The sequence below is a fragment of the Pristis pectinata genome, chromosome 6, assembly GCF_009764475.1.
Source record: "Pristis pectinata isolate sPriPec2 chromosome 6, sPriPec2.1.pri, whole genome shotgun sequence".
NCBI lineage: Eukaryota > Metazoa > Chordata > Chondrichthyes > Rhinopristiformes > Pristidae > Pristis > Pristis pectinata.
The window spans coordinates 90652814-90669279 of NC_067410.1; the positions used below are offsets into that span (position 1 = coordinate 90652814).

General features: G+C 37.6%; 1 protein-coding gene across 1 annotated transcript in view; it reads right to left on the reverse strand.

Moving 5' to 3' along the window:
• Positions 1–317: 317 nt before the first annotated feature.
• atp11b (ATPase phospholipid transporting 11B (putative)) overlaps positions 318–16466 on the reverse strand; it is a 125492-nt gene continuing 109343 nt past the window's right edge. Inside the window, 2 exon segments of the mRNA XM_052018626.1 lie at positions 318–3066; positions 7900–8033. Of these exon segments, the coding sequence (XP_051874586.1) occupies positions 2973–3066; positions 7900–8033 (228 nt within the window). The 3' untranslated portion in view covers positions 318–2972.

The following is a 16466-nucleotide window of genomic DNA, read 5'->3' on the forward strand; positions in this document are numbered from 1 at the left end:
GAGGTACACAGTGTGAGGCACGTAGGTGCTGAGCAATATCTCTCACTACTACATGGCATCAAGTGGGCCAGTATTACTTGCCACTGTAGGTCAAAAAGGAAAAGAAAAAAAAGTCTCCCTGCAGAAGGCAATTGGAATTTAAAATACTCTACATACACACTAAAGATTTTGTTTTAAAAACAGGCTTAAGTAATTGTTTGGAAGAGTGAATTATCAGAGGGAAGCAGTGTCTTATTCAGTAACCTAATTATTGAGTTATGATGCAGCTTCAAGTATTTCTACATCAAAAATAAAGGAAAACATTACTTTAAATTTTTTTTCCTTTATTGATAAATGAACATAAATGTTTTAAGACAAAGTTTCACCAATGTAGAATAGCTTGAGACAACTCAAATAAAAGAATTTTAAAAATAATGCAACCCTGCAAAATATTGACAATTAGTGCCCAAGATCCACATTTTTCTGATTTTTATTGCTACTAAAAATGAATTGTACCAAAAGTATCTGCACCACTGCATTTATTAGCCAAAATTATCACTGGTCACAAACAGGGTGCTGTGAGGTTCCTACAGCTTCCAAGAGCTGTATAATTATTTGCCAACATGGCAAAAATTCTTTCAAATTAAGCTGTTTTCATTTCCATCACACAAAAGAACTTAGGACAGACTTTGAAAAAGGTCAGGATGCAGATTTTACAAAAGCCTTTTCAAGCATTGATTTGTCATACTTAAACACTTTTTTTTCCTCTTTCTTAAATCCCACTTAGAAGGCATGTTGTTTTGTTCAGATTTACTCAATCCAAATCTCAACTCAAATTAAAAAGTCTTTTATAATTATTTCAATTTTTGGGATAAAATTAACTTCAATATTGACCCTAGTTGAAATTCATGCAAGGCCAGCAACAGATCTAAGTCTAAGTCTAACTTGTTCTGTGGAATTGCAACTTTTCCTGCACTGGGAGAGCATCTGTGATTTTGGATAAATGAATTTACTGTACTATGGAAAATGTTTTCTGGCCAACATTAGGTTTTCTTAACAAATGACATTAAAAGCACCTCCTGTTACCTTATAATTTAACTATGAATGGAACAGTTTACTTACAAAATAGATTGTCCGAACTGAGTAAATAGCTGTGTCCTTGCATCCTGAAACTAAAATCATTTACTAATTGGTAATGAGGCTTTTCCCCCTCCTCCTTGACAGGTCAACATTTTCAGGCAAAATTTTCTAGTGAAATGCAATACATCTTATATCTAATTAACAGTATTTTGTATCCTTTTATTCTGGAATCATATTTAAACCAGTTCCTGTGGAAGTATAAACTGTAAAGAATGTCTTTCAACTGGTGAATAGCCGCAGTATCATAGATTGGAAAATAAGGACTGAGGTGACTAATCAGTTTATGCAATACTATGTAAATTACATGCAATAGACAACAGTATCTGTTAACTAACGGGAATATACAACCCTGGTGTTAAATTACTTTTTTTAAAACTAAATTTGAATAAAACTGGCACAAAAATGACAAACATTAAGAATAAATAACTGAAAAATGCAATTATGAAATAAAGTTTGAACCTCTGAAGAGAAACTCTGAAGTGGTAAGCCAAATGAAAATATAATCTCATTTTGACAATATTCATTATTTGGGAAATAAAGACACCTTTTTTGAATACCAGTTACTTGCTGTGTCAACAGTTCAGTACAGATAGTGGTGTTCATAATTCAGTTTAGTAATACTGAACAATGTTCTCCAAAAACACTGATATACATTGGAAACAAATTAGCTTGGCAATTGTCACTTTGAGACATGCAATTGCACTCATTATAGTTTGGCAATATTAACTTGTTGATAATACAAGTAATGTAATTTTATATAAATCACTGAAACCAATGTGGTGTAAAAGTTGAAGTGATGTTTGTAGTATGGGTTGATTTATCTAGATTTTTACATTCTTCTATATAAGAGCACAAAACGACTTTCAAAGGCTAAAATATTATGACCAATAAAGGTCTTAACTTTCAAGATACACCTCTTACCCTTAATAACTTAGAGCAACATTTTAAAACTGCAAATAGTGAATTGGTCTCCTACTTAGCCTGTCTTTCAACATATCCAAATCTCCCATAGAAAGCAATTGCTAAGTACTTGAAGCCTAGGCAAACTCCAGAACTATCTTACAAACCACTTCTGCATTCACCAGTCTGATTTTCCATTCATTCATTTTAATTGCTTGCTGAATTGCAAGTCCCCGGCCATCATTTTCTTGTCCAGTTTTGAAAACACCAGTTTTTGAACAACAGAACCAACTGTGCACCAAATTTAAAAAGTTGATTAACATTTCTTAAAAAAATATATTGCAAGATCTTGCCTATTCCTTTACCATACCCACTGTGTTAACTCCTAATACAGCTCCATTGTTAATTGCAAGCCATTCAGTTATTTACTGACTGCAATTTCCAACAGGGAGAGCAATTAGAATGGAAAAGATACTACCAGATTTTGAGATTTACAAGACTATCAGATGCATGAAAATACATTTCCATAAAGTCACTTGTCTGACTAGATAGCTACTTTATATGTCAAGAAATTTAATTTAGCATTAGTGCAGATCGAGTCCAAAAGGGGATGTACCATATGAAAGTTATCTCATTCCCTGTCTGAGAAAGCAAAAATAGAAAAATATAGCTTCAGAAATAGATAATTTGTAAAAAGAGGAAAATATGGTAAGTTACAACTATTTACAAATAAATTACAATCTTAATTCTCATTACTGTCCTTGCTTCTTCTAAAATGCAGTACCTTATTTGGGCGAGAATAGGGCATACATGCAAAACAAAAATAAATGTAAGGTGGCACAGGCAGATAACCACACATATTTTTATTCTCCCCTATGACTCAGAGGTAAATATGGAACTGAAAATCAAAAACCCTAGAAAGACATAGCATCCACTATGTCTCCATTTAGCCATTAAATCCTTGATGCATGTGAGGGGCCATCCATTGATGAGAGTGTCAAAATGGTTCTGTCATTCGTGCAGTGGGGATCCAAGTCACTCCAAGATCTAAAACAAAAACAAAACAGTTTTTGACAACTTGATATCTAGAGTGCACTTAAATGTGGAAATTATGTAGATTCATACTCGGCTTATAGTCTTGTAGACTTTAACACTATATCCTAAATTCCTACATGTGAAAGTGTCCAAAAAAAGCTTTTAATCAGCCATGTAAATATTAAACACTTATTTAATAAGCATTAACATTTTAATATAAACATGTTTCAGTTAAAATAGAAAGGCTGTTGAATACTTTAACAATACTTTAGTTCCAAAACATCTTGAGCAGCAAGACATGTTGTTTTATAAATCAGAATGATACAACTCTGGACTAAAACACATGGGCCCAAATCTTTATGATGTGGTTGTCCTGCCTGCAATTGCTGCACAAAGCCCTTGCAACACCTGTGCTTATCCAGTCTGGATGTGGAAGGCCCCTGTTGCTGGCCCAAAGCATCCTGGATTCTAGAGGTGGAAGCCAAGAGGCAGTGCAACTCATCTTCCCTCTAATCCATAGCCCACAATGCCCTGTAAAATTAATGAAGTCCCAGATTTAAAAATTGCTATTAGAAAAGTTCGCTGAACTGAAAGTGGGCAAGTCACTTAGAACCTAATGGAATGCATCCTAGGATCTTGAGGGAAGTTTGAAAAGAAATTGCAGGGGTACTGACATAACCTTTCAGTGTACTTTGGATATAGGGTGGTACCAGAGATCTGGAGAATGTTACTCCTTTCTGAACAATGTAGTGAGTACAAGCCCAGCAATTACAAGTCAGTCAGTTTAATCTTGGTGGTGAGAAAGCTTTTAGGAACATTGATCCAGGACAGGATTAATAGATAGCTGGAGGAAAATGGATTAAAGTAAGCTGGCATAGAATTGTTAAGGGCAAATCGTGTTCAACTAATTTCACAGAGTTAGTTGATGAAGGTAATGCAGTCAATGTGATGTACTTGGCCTATCAGGAAGCTTTTAAGCCTGTCACATGGCACTTTATAATTGGCAAAGTTGAAGCAATGAAGCAAACAGCATAAGATGGACATTGGTAACATGGATACAAAGTTGGCTTGGTGACAGACAAGAGGGTTGTGGTGGATGGTTGTTTTTCAGACTAGAAGAGGCTGAATAGTGGAATTCCCTGGGGATCACTTGCTTTTCTTAAAATCTATTTTAATGCCCTAGCCTTGGGGTGCAAGTCCTAATTTCTAAATTAGTGTATGATGTAATATTGTGAACTGTGAAGAGAAGAGTGATGGTGCAGTACGACACAAGCAGGCTGGTATAATGTAGAGAAAAGTGAACTGATGCATCTTGGAATGAAGGAGGAGAGAAAATGTAGAATTGTGTTATACAGTGGGTGCAAGTGCAGAGGGACATGGGGGTATGAGTGTACATCGCTGCAAGTGGGAGGGCACTTTGAGGAAGCAGTTAACAATGCATGCACAGTCTGGGCTTTATCAATAGAAACTGAGTGCAAAAGCAGGAAGTCAGGCTGAGTTTATATAAAACACTAGTCCAGCCTAAATTGGAGTATTCTGTTCAATTCTAGTTGCCTCATCATGAAAGCGATGGAGAAGGCTCAGAAAAAAAATTGAGAGAATAGTTCCTGGGAAGAGGGGCTCCGGTTACAAGGTCAGGTCAAAGGGGCTGGGTCTGTTTTCTTTAGCAAAAAGGCTGAGGGGTGATGTGGCAGAAGTATCTATAATGATGAGGGGCTTGGACAGAGTGGACAGTGAGAGGCCATTCCTGTTGGTGACAAAACTGAGGACCCTTCAGGTATAAAATGGGAAGTGAATTAAGACTGGCATTAGGAAAATCTAGTTAACAGTGTGTGTGTTTGGAATATGGAATTCACTTCCTACAGATGTGGAGATGGAGGCAGTTTGCATTGTGGCCTTCAAGAGGGAATTGGAGAAATATGCAAAGCTATGGAGGAGTCACCAGCAGGTGGAACTAGCGAGTTGCTTTGGTAGAGAACCAGCACAGACATGAATGGGCCGAGTGTGCTCCGAATGTACTGCAATTATTCTATGAACAGAGGATCGGGATTCTCAGCCAGACTTTGCTCCTCCACTCGAGATCAGTAGTGGAGTCAACTGACAGATTCACCCTTTCAAATCTCTCATTGCTTCCAAGACTTGTGTGTTTAAAAATTCATGCACGAAAGCCCTGGATTCAATGCCATTTAAAAAACTAAGCACCCTCATTTCCATTTGAAACCACCAGCATTAACCAGCAAGGTTTGATCATAGTGACAGCAGAAATACATTTCCAACAACAGAGGGTGAAATAGTCTCAAATGCCTTACAATTCCTTGTTGAACTACTTGAACATTTTCAAACTTTAGAAAAAGAAATGATATTCAAATGTACAAATCCATTTGATCTTTAGGTTTTTAAAGCACAGAAATCTACATTTCATCAGATCAGCTAACCTTTTATCTTAAAATGGAGTAATCTCAACGAAGGCCCAAAGATCCCGAAACCACCAAGGTTGAAAGGAGAAGAGAAAATGAGACAAGTTAAACGATGCTAAAGGTGGGAAGTAAAACTTGTAGATAGCAGGAAAATCAAGAGAGACAAAGTCTTCCGTAGATTTGAGGTGCGAGACAGCTTGAACGTCACAGGACATTGCAAGGACTTGATTTAAACACATCAAGAGATTATGTAGCAGACTGAAGTTTCAGAATCACAATAAAAGTAATTTAGAGAAACCTCCCACAATTGTTATCAAATATCAAAAGGACATGGAGTAGGTAAAGAATAAACTGGCCTAAATTACCCAATTTTTCAGAGCCCAAGTTTTAATGAAATTAAAGGGTTAATGCAGGGAAGTCAGTCTGAGGTAAGATATCAGTTGTAATCTGATTGAATGGAAGAGCAGACACGAGGGACTTACTCCATTTCCATTTCTTGTATATTCTTATGTTCTGTACTAAATGTTACTAATGTTCCAACTGAAGATGTAACTATGCATAAAGCCTCCAGTACTCAAACACAATAAATCCTCAGAATATTTAAAAATACTAAACTTGTTTTTATACAGTTTTTGTATCAGAATTGGCCAGGGTTGATGAAAAGTCAAACTGTAACATTGACTCAATTTCTCCAACCGGTGCAGTGACCCGAAATGCCAATCCTGTTTCTCTTTCCAGAGATGCTTCCTGACCTGCTGAGCATTTCTGTTTTAACTACAGAACATTTATCCTCTGTTCTATTCAATCTCATGTTGAAGCACTACATTACTCCCTCCCAAAGGGGGTAAAAGTTTTGGGTCAGTGACAGCACTCTCACTAATGTTAAGTGCAAACTTAACTCTTGCAACTTGGGCCCATAATTTAGGCCAGGTGAGTGATTGCTGCATTACCTGAAAAGCCTTCTTGCATGCATGGCATGAAAAGAGTTCCATCTTTTCTCTTAGACGAATAAAAAAGATCTCTCTACACTTTTGATAAGAAGGGGAATTCATCCTTCAAAGAGTAATAAGACCTTGCTGGGTTAAATTGACTACCGCCTTTTCTAGATTGCACTTCGAAAATGAAGTGAGGGGTTTTAAAGTGACAGCCTTATTTTTCTTTTTAATAAATTCAGTCTGCATCCAAATCCATTACCTCCAATTCCAAATTGGGCTTTGAAAGTTCAATCAATTGGCAAAAAATAAAAACTTCCATTGTTTGTAAAACAAATGAATGCAACATTTTTTTTTACTGGTCCCTGAATTGAAAATGTAATCAAAATACCAACAAAGAATAAAAAGCATTTTTTTCTGACTACGTATAGTTTCCAAATATTTAAAATGGGCCAAAACATTACAAAATTGACCACAACGAAAAAAGTTAAAAACATCTGACTGTTTTATAAAGTAAATTCCCGTCAAAAAGTCTAACAAATGTTATATATATAAAATTGCTTTTGAAACACAACCCATTTTTTTTTAAACCCATGCACATGGAATACAATAACAGTTTTAGCAAACTACAAAGGTTCAGAAACCAATGAGGATAAGAATTTGAATAAAATGAGTGAATGTTGACTCAATGATCAACTAGTTAACAGTGTCAGGGATTCTCAATCACTGTGACAATGAAAATAGTAATTTTAGTATCAGCAGATATTTCAAAACTAAAATTTACTTCAAATTTAGACTTGGTCTGGCTTGTGCATCACCCACTATATCCTCCACTCTCTAAAGTTTACTTTGCAATTGTTTTAGAAGAAAACATGGAACTTAGAGTGATAACAGCCTCTCATTGCTTGGTTGAGTAAACACATTGACAGCGATTTAGAAGCCTCTAAATTTGAGTTGTATATCTATAAGGAAAAGTGAAAAGTGAGAGTGAACAAATGTACAGACACAAAATCTCAAACATTTACCACACAATGATAGGGCTTGGGTGTGCTTTAAAATTAGGACTGCTATCTGAGGGGATACCCACAACTATTCATTAGCAGAAGAAAGAAAGCTCAACATAAAATCCATGACCCTGCAAAGAATACAGAGTTTGAAAAGCTCCCAGGAATTTGCCACAAAAACAATACAATTTCTAATCACATTGTAAAGAATGCACAAAATTCCTACTTAATATATCCAACAAAAAGACAACACAAAGTATTGTATCAAAGTATTAAACTATTTTCTCTTACTGCTGAGACCAAGCTCCTAGTCCAAAACATGACAAAGCTACCATTTGCTCAATGCTTTTAAAAATTTCAGGAACAGGTACAGCCTGCTAGTGACCATGCCTACAGCTGCTCTGCACCTCAACAGCAACAGCAGCAGCAGGCTCATGTTCCAGTTTGTAAGAAAAATGCTTGCGGCAGAGTCTATTAAGAGAAATTCCACACCTGTTGACTCGTAAGGAATTGCATCTTCCCATTATTTGGTCTAGTACTCTTCTAAAAGGTGAACATCCTGTTTCTCTGCTTGAGCAACAGCAAAGCGATTCCATGCAGGTGATGCCAGAATTGGTCTCCAAGAACTGCAAGCAAATGAAGCAAAAAAGACATTTATTTGCAAGGAGTAGTGTCCAGTTACACACTACAAGATCTATTTGTAAAAGTAACCTAAAATTTATGCCATTAGCACTGTGCTCTATTTCTTCTATAATTTGGATATTTATCTATCATTTGAATCTATACTGAAATTTAACTTAATTGATAGCAATGGAAAATTTGGAGAATTTAAAAAAATCTCTTGCAACTATCATTCAAGCTCTAATATACACTTATTTTTTTGGCAAACTGGATTCTAAGTTGGGCTCTGTTGTGAGGCAAATTATTTTCATGGCTGGAAGTGGAAGATATAGGGGAGGGTGATGAAAAATCAACATAAGGATTTTGGATCTCACTCTGCAAGCAGGTATTTCACATGTAAACCAATTTACAGAGGACATTAGAAGATGGAATCCCATAACACTGAAGGTTACTTGGATAAAATGTGAAAATGTTATAAAACAAGTTCCTCTCAGTACTTGCAACATGCTTCTCTTTCATTGCAGAATTCACCAAGTAATATTATGCACAAGATATAAAAGAGAATAAGTATTACACTGGATATAGAACAAAATGTGACCAATTCATGAGAGAAAGACCTCAGTCTGGATTGACTTTAGCTGGTTGTTTTTTGTAGAGAACTGCCAGTTGTTTGCTGTCTGTGCTTCAGCCCATCTCAGACTTCCAAATATGGTCAAACATGGAAGCCCAAGATAAACTGGAAGTCAGATGCTGGTGTACTCAATCTCATACTCTATCACTGCACCTATCACCAAGTCACCAGCAAAGCACTGACATGCTGATGAAAGCCCTCCACATTTATGCCAAGATGGGTTCATGCAAGTACAGCAACCTGGCTTATTTGAATCAGGTCATTGACCCTGCAGAGAACAGGTTAAATGGTTTAGTTTATGCACTTTAATTATACGTTGCTTTAAGGCATTAAATAACTTTTAAAAACAATTTACTTAAATCAATTTCAACAGTTTTTGAACATCAAGTTGGTCATCATTGTGGCATTCCAAGAGCGGGGCATCAGGATACGACACCCAAGGCCTTTTTAAAATACAGAGCCTGCTCTGCCTTGTGGGGCACCTTTTAGGGCAGGGAGGCAGTCAGCTCACCAAGGCCTCAGTATTTGGAACAGGTTAAGCCTGGGTCAGTGGGTTGGCAGAGTGGATGGCAAGTTTGGGCAATGGGCTGGATCAAGGACCCAGCACCCTACAGTATTTGTTATGACATTTGACACCTATATGAGTGGATCAAGACTGATGACTGACACATGCCTCTAATGACATTTTTCTGATTAAACATCCAACAGTTAAAGTGAAACAGTATTCTTCACTAAGAAGCCACTTTTAGTTAAGGAGGGAAAGCAACTTTATGGAGAGTAGTCACATATTGCAACAAGCAGGGGCAAATGTTAAAAGAATCTCAGAACAATTATAATTCAGATTAACTCAAACCTATATTCTACATGCATGGAAGACAACAACATACAATGAGGTAAATGTTCTGCCAAGATCTGCCAGTGATACGCCCACAAGTGGGCAATTCCCAAGTGAAGGCTGCAGCTCAGTATTTTTCTGGCAGCAGGACTACTGCACTGCCTAGCTGGAGAACAGTACAGTGTGAACTTCCATAGATTTCCAAGCTCTCAGACCGGGAAATCCACTTGCTGAAGCTGCACCAGGTTAAATTCATGTATGTGCAGGGAGCCAATGCAAGAAACTGGCTGCCAGCAGAAAGGTATAAAAGGTTTGTATTTGTTAGTTTAAATATTTTAATTGTTTTAAATGTATGCGTGCATTTTATACCTTATAAATTTGAGTCTTTTTTTACTTTTTGACAGGTGCTGAGTGATTGTGAACATGAAAAAACAAATGCAAACATTTAGGGACACAAGAGACAGCAGATGCTGGAGCAAAAAATAAAAACAAGCTGCTGGAGGAACTCAGCGGGTCAGGCAGCATCTACGGAGGGAAAGGAATGGTCGACATTTTGGGTCAAGATCCTGCATCAGGACCAAGACAAATGCAAACATTTATTGTAAACAGTAGGTTTGCTAGCCAGTGAGACAAAGTTCTGGTGGGTGGGGGTTTGCAGAGGCGGTTCTTGTCACTGCAGGTGGCCACCTGTGTTACGACAGGCCCTGCTCCATATTATGCCTTACCCAATGTTACAGATGTACAAAACATTGGTTAGGCCACACTTGGAGTACTGTGTGTAGTTATGGTCACCACACTGCACTATTAAGCTAGGGAGGGTTCAGAAAAGATTCACAAGAATATTGCTTGGATTGGAGGGCCTAGGTTATAAGGAGAGATTGAAAGGATAGGTCTATTTGCTCTGCAGCAAAAGGAGACTGAGAGATGTCATGATAGAGGTATATAAAATTACGAGAGGCATAGATAGGGTAGATAGCCAGTGTCCATTTCCCATGGTAGGTGTGTTTAAAACTGGAGAGCATAAGTTTAAGGTGAGAGGGAGGAGGTTTAAAGGGAATCTCAGGTGTAAATTTGAGTTGGTATCTGGAATGAGCTGCCAGCAGAGATGGTGGAGGCAGGAATAGTAACAACATCCAAGAGGCAAACAGGGATATGGAATTAATGGAGGCAAGTGGGATTAGTATAGATAGGCACGATGGTTGGCAAAGACGAGGTGGGCCACAGGGCCTGTTTTATGCTGTACAACTCTATGACTCTAATGTACTGGAAGCTGTGGAATATTGTATTGAGGGTCATGCCAAAAGAAATCTCAAACTGTGTACAATTACAGTGAAACCATCTTACTCTTCTATTCCAGTCTCTTAAAAATAAAGACCAACATACTATTCGAGTTCCTAATTGTCAGATCTACTTGCATGTTAACTTTTATTTTGTGCACTAGCTTATCCAGATCCTTCTGCACAGTAACATTTACATTTTACATTACCTAAAGAAAACCTTTTGATACCAAGTGAATAATCTCATATTTTATCACATTATATTCCATCTGTTACCTCTTACCCACTGACTTAACCTGGCTATATTGCATAGAGATTGTGCCCTATTCAAAGGTCACTTTCCCACTTAGCTTTGTACCGTGTAAAAAAAACCTCTGCGTACATCTCACCCAAGTCAATAATGGATGAGAATGGCCAAAGGCTAAATACAGAACAGCCTGCCAACTCAAAATTATCGCCTGCCAGTTACCTGTCCTCTATCCATGCATATCAAGTACCCCCCCCCCCCCAAACACACATTTATCAGATTATAATTTAAGACAGGAAGAGGATTTTTTGTTAATGTTCAATTATGATCTTATTCAGACGGCAGCGCAGACGCAAGGGGCTCCAAATCACTTTACCTAGCAGAAACGTTTCAAGAAAAATTCTGCCACAACAGTTTTTAATCTCCATTTGGAGATGATTTACCCTCAGATTCTTTTTTTTTAAAAGAAATGTTTCTTTTAATGAAACTATTTCATCTGCTATACAATAACAGAAAGAAAAAGAATACAATTGATGAATAAATGTTTTACAATGGAATTATCTGTCCAAACAGCCTGGTCTTGCTACTATCAATAGGCTATTTAATCTTGAGAACCTACCAAAGTCCAAGAGGTGTCACCGATCCTCAAAACTTACTGGCATTGACTTTCTTTTCATCTTTAACCCAAGGCACATAATGAGGTAAAGACCTCATTCTGAATGGAAAGAAACATGTTCAACACATCAAATTGATCAAATCGCAAGAATAAAAGGTTTCATTTCCCTTACAGTTTTCATACATCTGGACCTATACACTTGTTTCAATCATCCTTCTCAGAGGCCAGTATTAGGCAGAAATAGCAGCAAGGTGGACTCATAGGTGTGGATTGAGCTCCCAGCCTAGTTAGAGGTCCTCCTTTAAATCTACTTTCAAGATTTTTGATCATCTTCCCAATAACCATTGTTCTTTTTAATAATTCCTGCTTTTTCTGTCAGTTTTCTTCTAAAATCTCTTAAGTTTTTAATCCATGATCACGGCTTTATGTAAAATGTAAATCCTTATGAAGTAAAAACATTCAGAAAATGCAGATTAATGTTTTATTAATAATAAAATTACTGAAATTCATGCCGAAATGTTCCCATTCATCAATAATTGTAAATCAATTTGGATTTTCAGGGTGGCACTGAATTTTTACACTAAACATTGGACCCCACTGTGCCACTCAATGACATAAATATTTACTAGTTGTCATTACTAGCTGGATTAGTCTTGCATAGACAATAGGACAACAGGAATTAAAATCTAAAGCTCACACACTGGGTCAATTCTGAAAATTAGATAACATTATAATGTCCCAATTATTCACGTGTTACTGCCAAACACAATCTACTCATGTATGAAGTACTTTCTGCCCACTCGGTAGATGTGAAGGATCCACTATCACAACTCTGAGCTAAGACATTGTTAGGTTGCCTGAATCAGATTCTTCCTTCTACAAACACCGTAGAAAGATCCATTCTTGTACTTGGATGTAATGTACACACAAGTTGTTCAGATCATTTCCCTGCAATAGAATGATTGACAGGAAAATTATTTTTTTCTAAAAAATACAGTGAATGGTTAGAATTATCCACAGCTGACTTTAGTCCTGATACTCTTGGCATTTCTGTTCTTTAGATGAAAGAGGACTAGGGTAAAGATATTCTGGACACTACATAGAGCATAATGCTCTCTTGCTACATGAATAAATACTACTGTACAAAATTATATTGGTGAATGCCGTATCACTGTAGTATGATCCAAATCCTTATAGACACAAGTTACTGAATTTAAAATGCATTATTTCCCTAGATAAAATAGGAAACATTTATGCTGCTTCTGTGCAAGGAACTTTCACGTATAAAAACTATTCTCTTTTGAGAAAGACTGGCACCGGATGAACTTGGCAATCATCCTTACCTTCTGTACAGCACGGGGTAGTTAAGTTACTGGACTAGCAACCAGAGTTCTGGGTCATTTATCCAAACAGTGGTTTGAACCCTACCTTTGCAGTTGGGGGATTTAAAATTCAACTAAATAAAAATCAAATCTAGACGTTAGAAAAAAAAACCTGGTCTCAGTATTGGTAAATATGAAACTATATTGTTATAAAAATCTTTCGCTCATTAATGTCCTTCAGGGAAGGAAACCTGTCATCCTTCACTACCTGCCTTATAAGTGACTCCAGATCCAATTATGTGATTGACTCTTACCTGCCTCCTCAGTTCAGGGGAAGTTAGGAATGAACAAAAATGCTAATGCCCTGGGAATGAATTCAACAAACGTCACAAACTTTTGTTAGAGTAAGCATGTGGAGGATGCTAATGTTTCAGATCAGAGACTCTTTGTCAGAACCTCAGGAGTGCTGATAAAGGGTCACCAAATTAAAACATTAGCTGTTTCCCTTTCCAGAGATGCTGCATGACCTGCTGTTTCCAGCATCTTGTGGTTTTATTTTGGTTTTTCAGCATTTACAGTTTTATTAATTTTCATTCACCTGTGGAGAGTGGTTGCTAAGCTGGATTCCAGAGATCAGTTGGTTCTCCTGGAGCTGTAAATTAGGCAACATTTATTCCAACTTTGTCCAGTCACTGAAAACTTGGGACTATCAGAGAATTGAAGGTCAATTCTCAAAAGGTTGAGAGGAAGGAAGAATGGTGTGAAAAAGCATACTTGAACAAAAACCAGCAAAGCCAATTTTTAGGATATGACACAAAAAAAAAAATCGGAGGTTAGAGGAGAAAATGTGACAAAGAAGCAGAGAGGCTGTGTGCTGGATTCTAGAGTTTTGGTTCAAGATCTCCAAGGGGAATTGGGAAATAGCAAGTGTCCAGAGTGCAGGAGTTCTCGGAATAGAGACTGGAGGAGGTTCAGAGTTGGGAAATGGCAAGGCCAGGAAAGGATTCTAACAGAAGGATGACTTCAAGTTAATTGTGAAACTAGGGCAAGAGTGAATGTAGATCAGTGAGTGCAGTGCTACATGTAAATGGGAAGGTCCAAGTTAGTTCTAAGTTAATTGAGGGAGGAGAACATTAGCAGGAAATCATTATGAGGTAAGTAACTAAAGCATGAATGAGGATTAAAGCAGTTGTTGGCTGAGATTGATGAAATTTCATGGGTGGAAGTGGTGGAAGCAGAGTAAATGGGAGTTAGAAACTCAGTTCTGGACCAAGACAGCAGGTATTCTGGCTCAGCCTGAGATGGTAAGCTGGAAGAAGGTGGTGGCATTCAATGGCGAGGGGTATAATTCTGGCCTTACATATTTTCCATTTTTGGGACTAGGGAACTTTATTTAGGTACAGGGTGCAAAAACACTTCAAAAAATGGACTGCATTTTATGGAAGTAACAAATCAATCCCTGTCATTGCACTGTAGAGTGATGGCAATTTTGCAATTTCAACACATGGTAAAGTTTTAACACAGAAATCATAAGGTTGCTGTCATTAATTCAGCATGCTTTAGTTAGGGAAAATTGGGTGAAAATTTAAAATAATTCCTGCTATAAAAATAGCCAAGGATTCTTGCACTTTGGAGAGTGGTCCAGCAGATAGTGTTTTCTCATAGCTCCAGCAAACTGGGTTTGATCCTGACTGCCACTGATGTCTGTGTGGAGTTTGCTTGTTCCCCGTGACTGCATGGGCTTTCCCCAGTGTTCCAGTTTTGCCCCACATACCAACAACATGCTGGCTGGTAGGTTAGTTGGCTACTGTAAATTGTCCTTAATATATGTGGGTGGTAGGACGTTAATGGGGATGAGAGACGATGAGGTTTTGGGGGGGGGGGGGGGGGGGGGTGGGGAGGAAGAGCTCTGAGAACCGGTATAGATTCTCCTATGTCATAAGAAAACAAATTGGATTATGTTAGCTTTTAAAAAATGTGTAATAAACCAAAAATACTGCTTAGCAAATGGGCTTTAAGAACTCATTTTATTATTTTATATTGTAATCCCTTTACATGATTTTTTAATTTCATTTTTAAACAAGAGTTTGTGGTATGTTATGTCCTATGTTAATCAGATATATTCCTCTATTTAGCACTGCTTTTAATAGTGAATAAGACTTAAAACTGCATTCTGCTTCCAGATATTCACCACTTTGTTTTAAAGAAAAGTAACTGCGTGCTCAGCCACATTGATAGATTGCTGGGTGATTGGGAACTGAGCACTGTTTTGCTTTGCTGCTGACTGCAAATTCTGGGCCTCAAAGTGTCATAAGATCCTTTTAAGGAGGCTGTTTTTTCAGTCAGTTATTGTTGCAGCTAGTGCAATGCACAATCTTTCATTTACTTAGAAATAACAACAATTTTGTAATTATTTACCTTCCTCGATGAAAGTAACTCACTGTTCAGACCAGTGTGAGATTCTGATGGACCCCTTTTATGCTAAGTCATAAATCATGCTGGTACAACTCTGAACTCTAACGAACTTCTACAGATACCCTGTTGAAAGTATCCTGACTGGTTGCATCATGGTCTGGTATGGCAATTCGAATGCACAGGAATGCAAGAAGCTGCAGAGAGTAGTGGACTCTGCCCAATACATCACAGGCACATCCCTCCCCACCATTGGTGGCATCTATAGGAGGTGATGCCTCAAGAAGGCAACATCTATCATCAAAGATCCCCACCATCTGGGCCATTCCATCTTTTTGTAGCTACCATCAGGCAGGAGGTACAGAAGCTTGAAGTTCCACAGCACCAGGTTCAAGAACAGCTACTTCCCTTCAACCATTCAGTTCTTGAACCAACCGGCAAAACCCTAATCACTACAGTTTAGCAACACTATGACCACTTTGCACTACAATGGCCTTTTGTTCTAATTGTGCTCTTTCTTGTAAAAATTGTGTATAATTTATGTTTAATTTATGCTTTTCTTGTGAATGCTGTTTGTATGATGCTATGTGCCTGTGATGCTGCTGCAAGTAAGTTTTTCATTGCACCTGTGTATACATGGACTTATGCATATGACAATAAACTCGACTTTGACTTTAAGGAAAGCCAGAGATCTGTACTGCAAAAAGATAACCAAGGGTATGACTGAATGAGTAGCCTGTTGCTTGCTTCACAAGGTAAAACAGTGGTTTAAACCAAGAGCTGAGAAATATCATTATTGTTTTATCCAATATACTAAAAAATTAAAACCACTGATTATAAAAATTATACCTTATAAAATGAGTTTAAGTGGGAATGGCAGGACATATGGCAGCAAGTGGGAGGGGCAAAAGACTGGCAAGATCCCGAGCAACCAAATCTGTAGGAACCGTCTGCAAAGCAAGAAACTTTGACTCAGATTTTGAGCTAGTCTGATGTGTAGATAATGCAAAACGTTAGGAGCCAGTAGGTTACAGTATATGGTGACTGACCCAGGAGGAAGTTGCCCAGATTTAACTTAGTAGGAGCGTGTGCATGTGA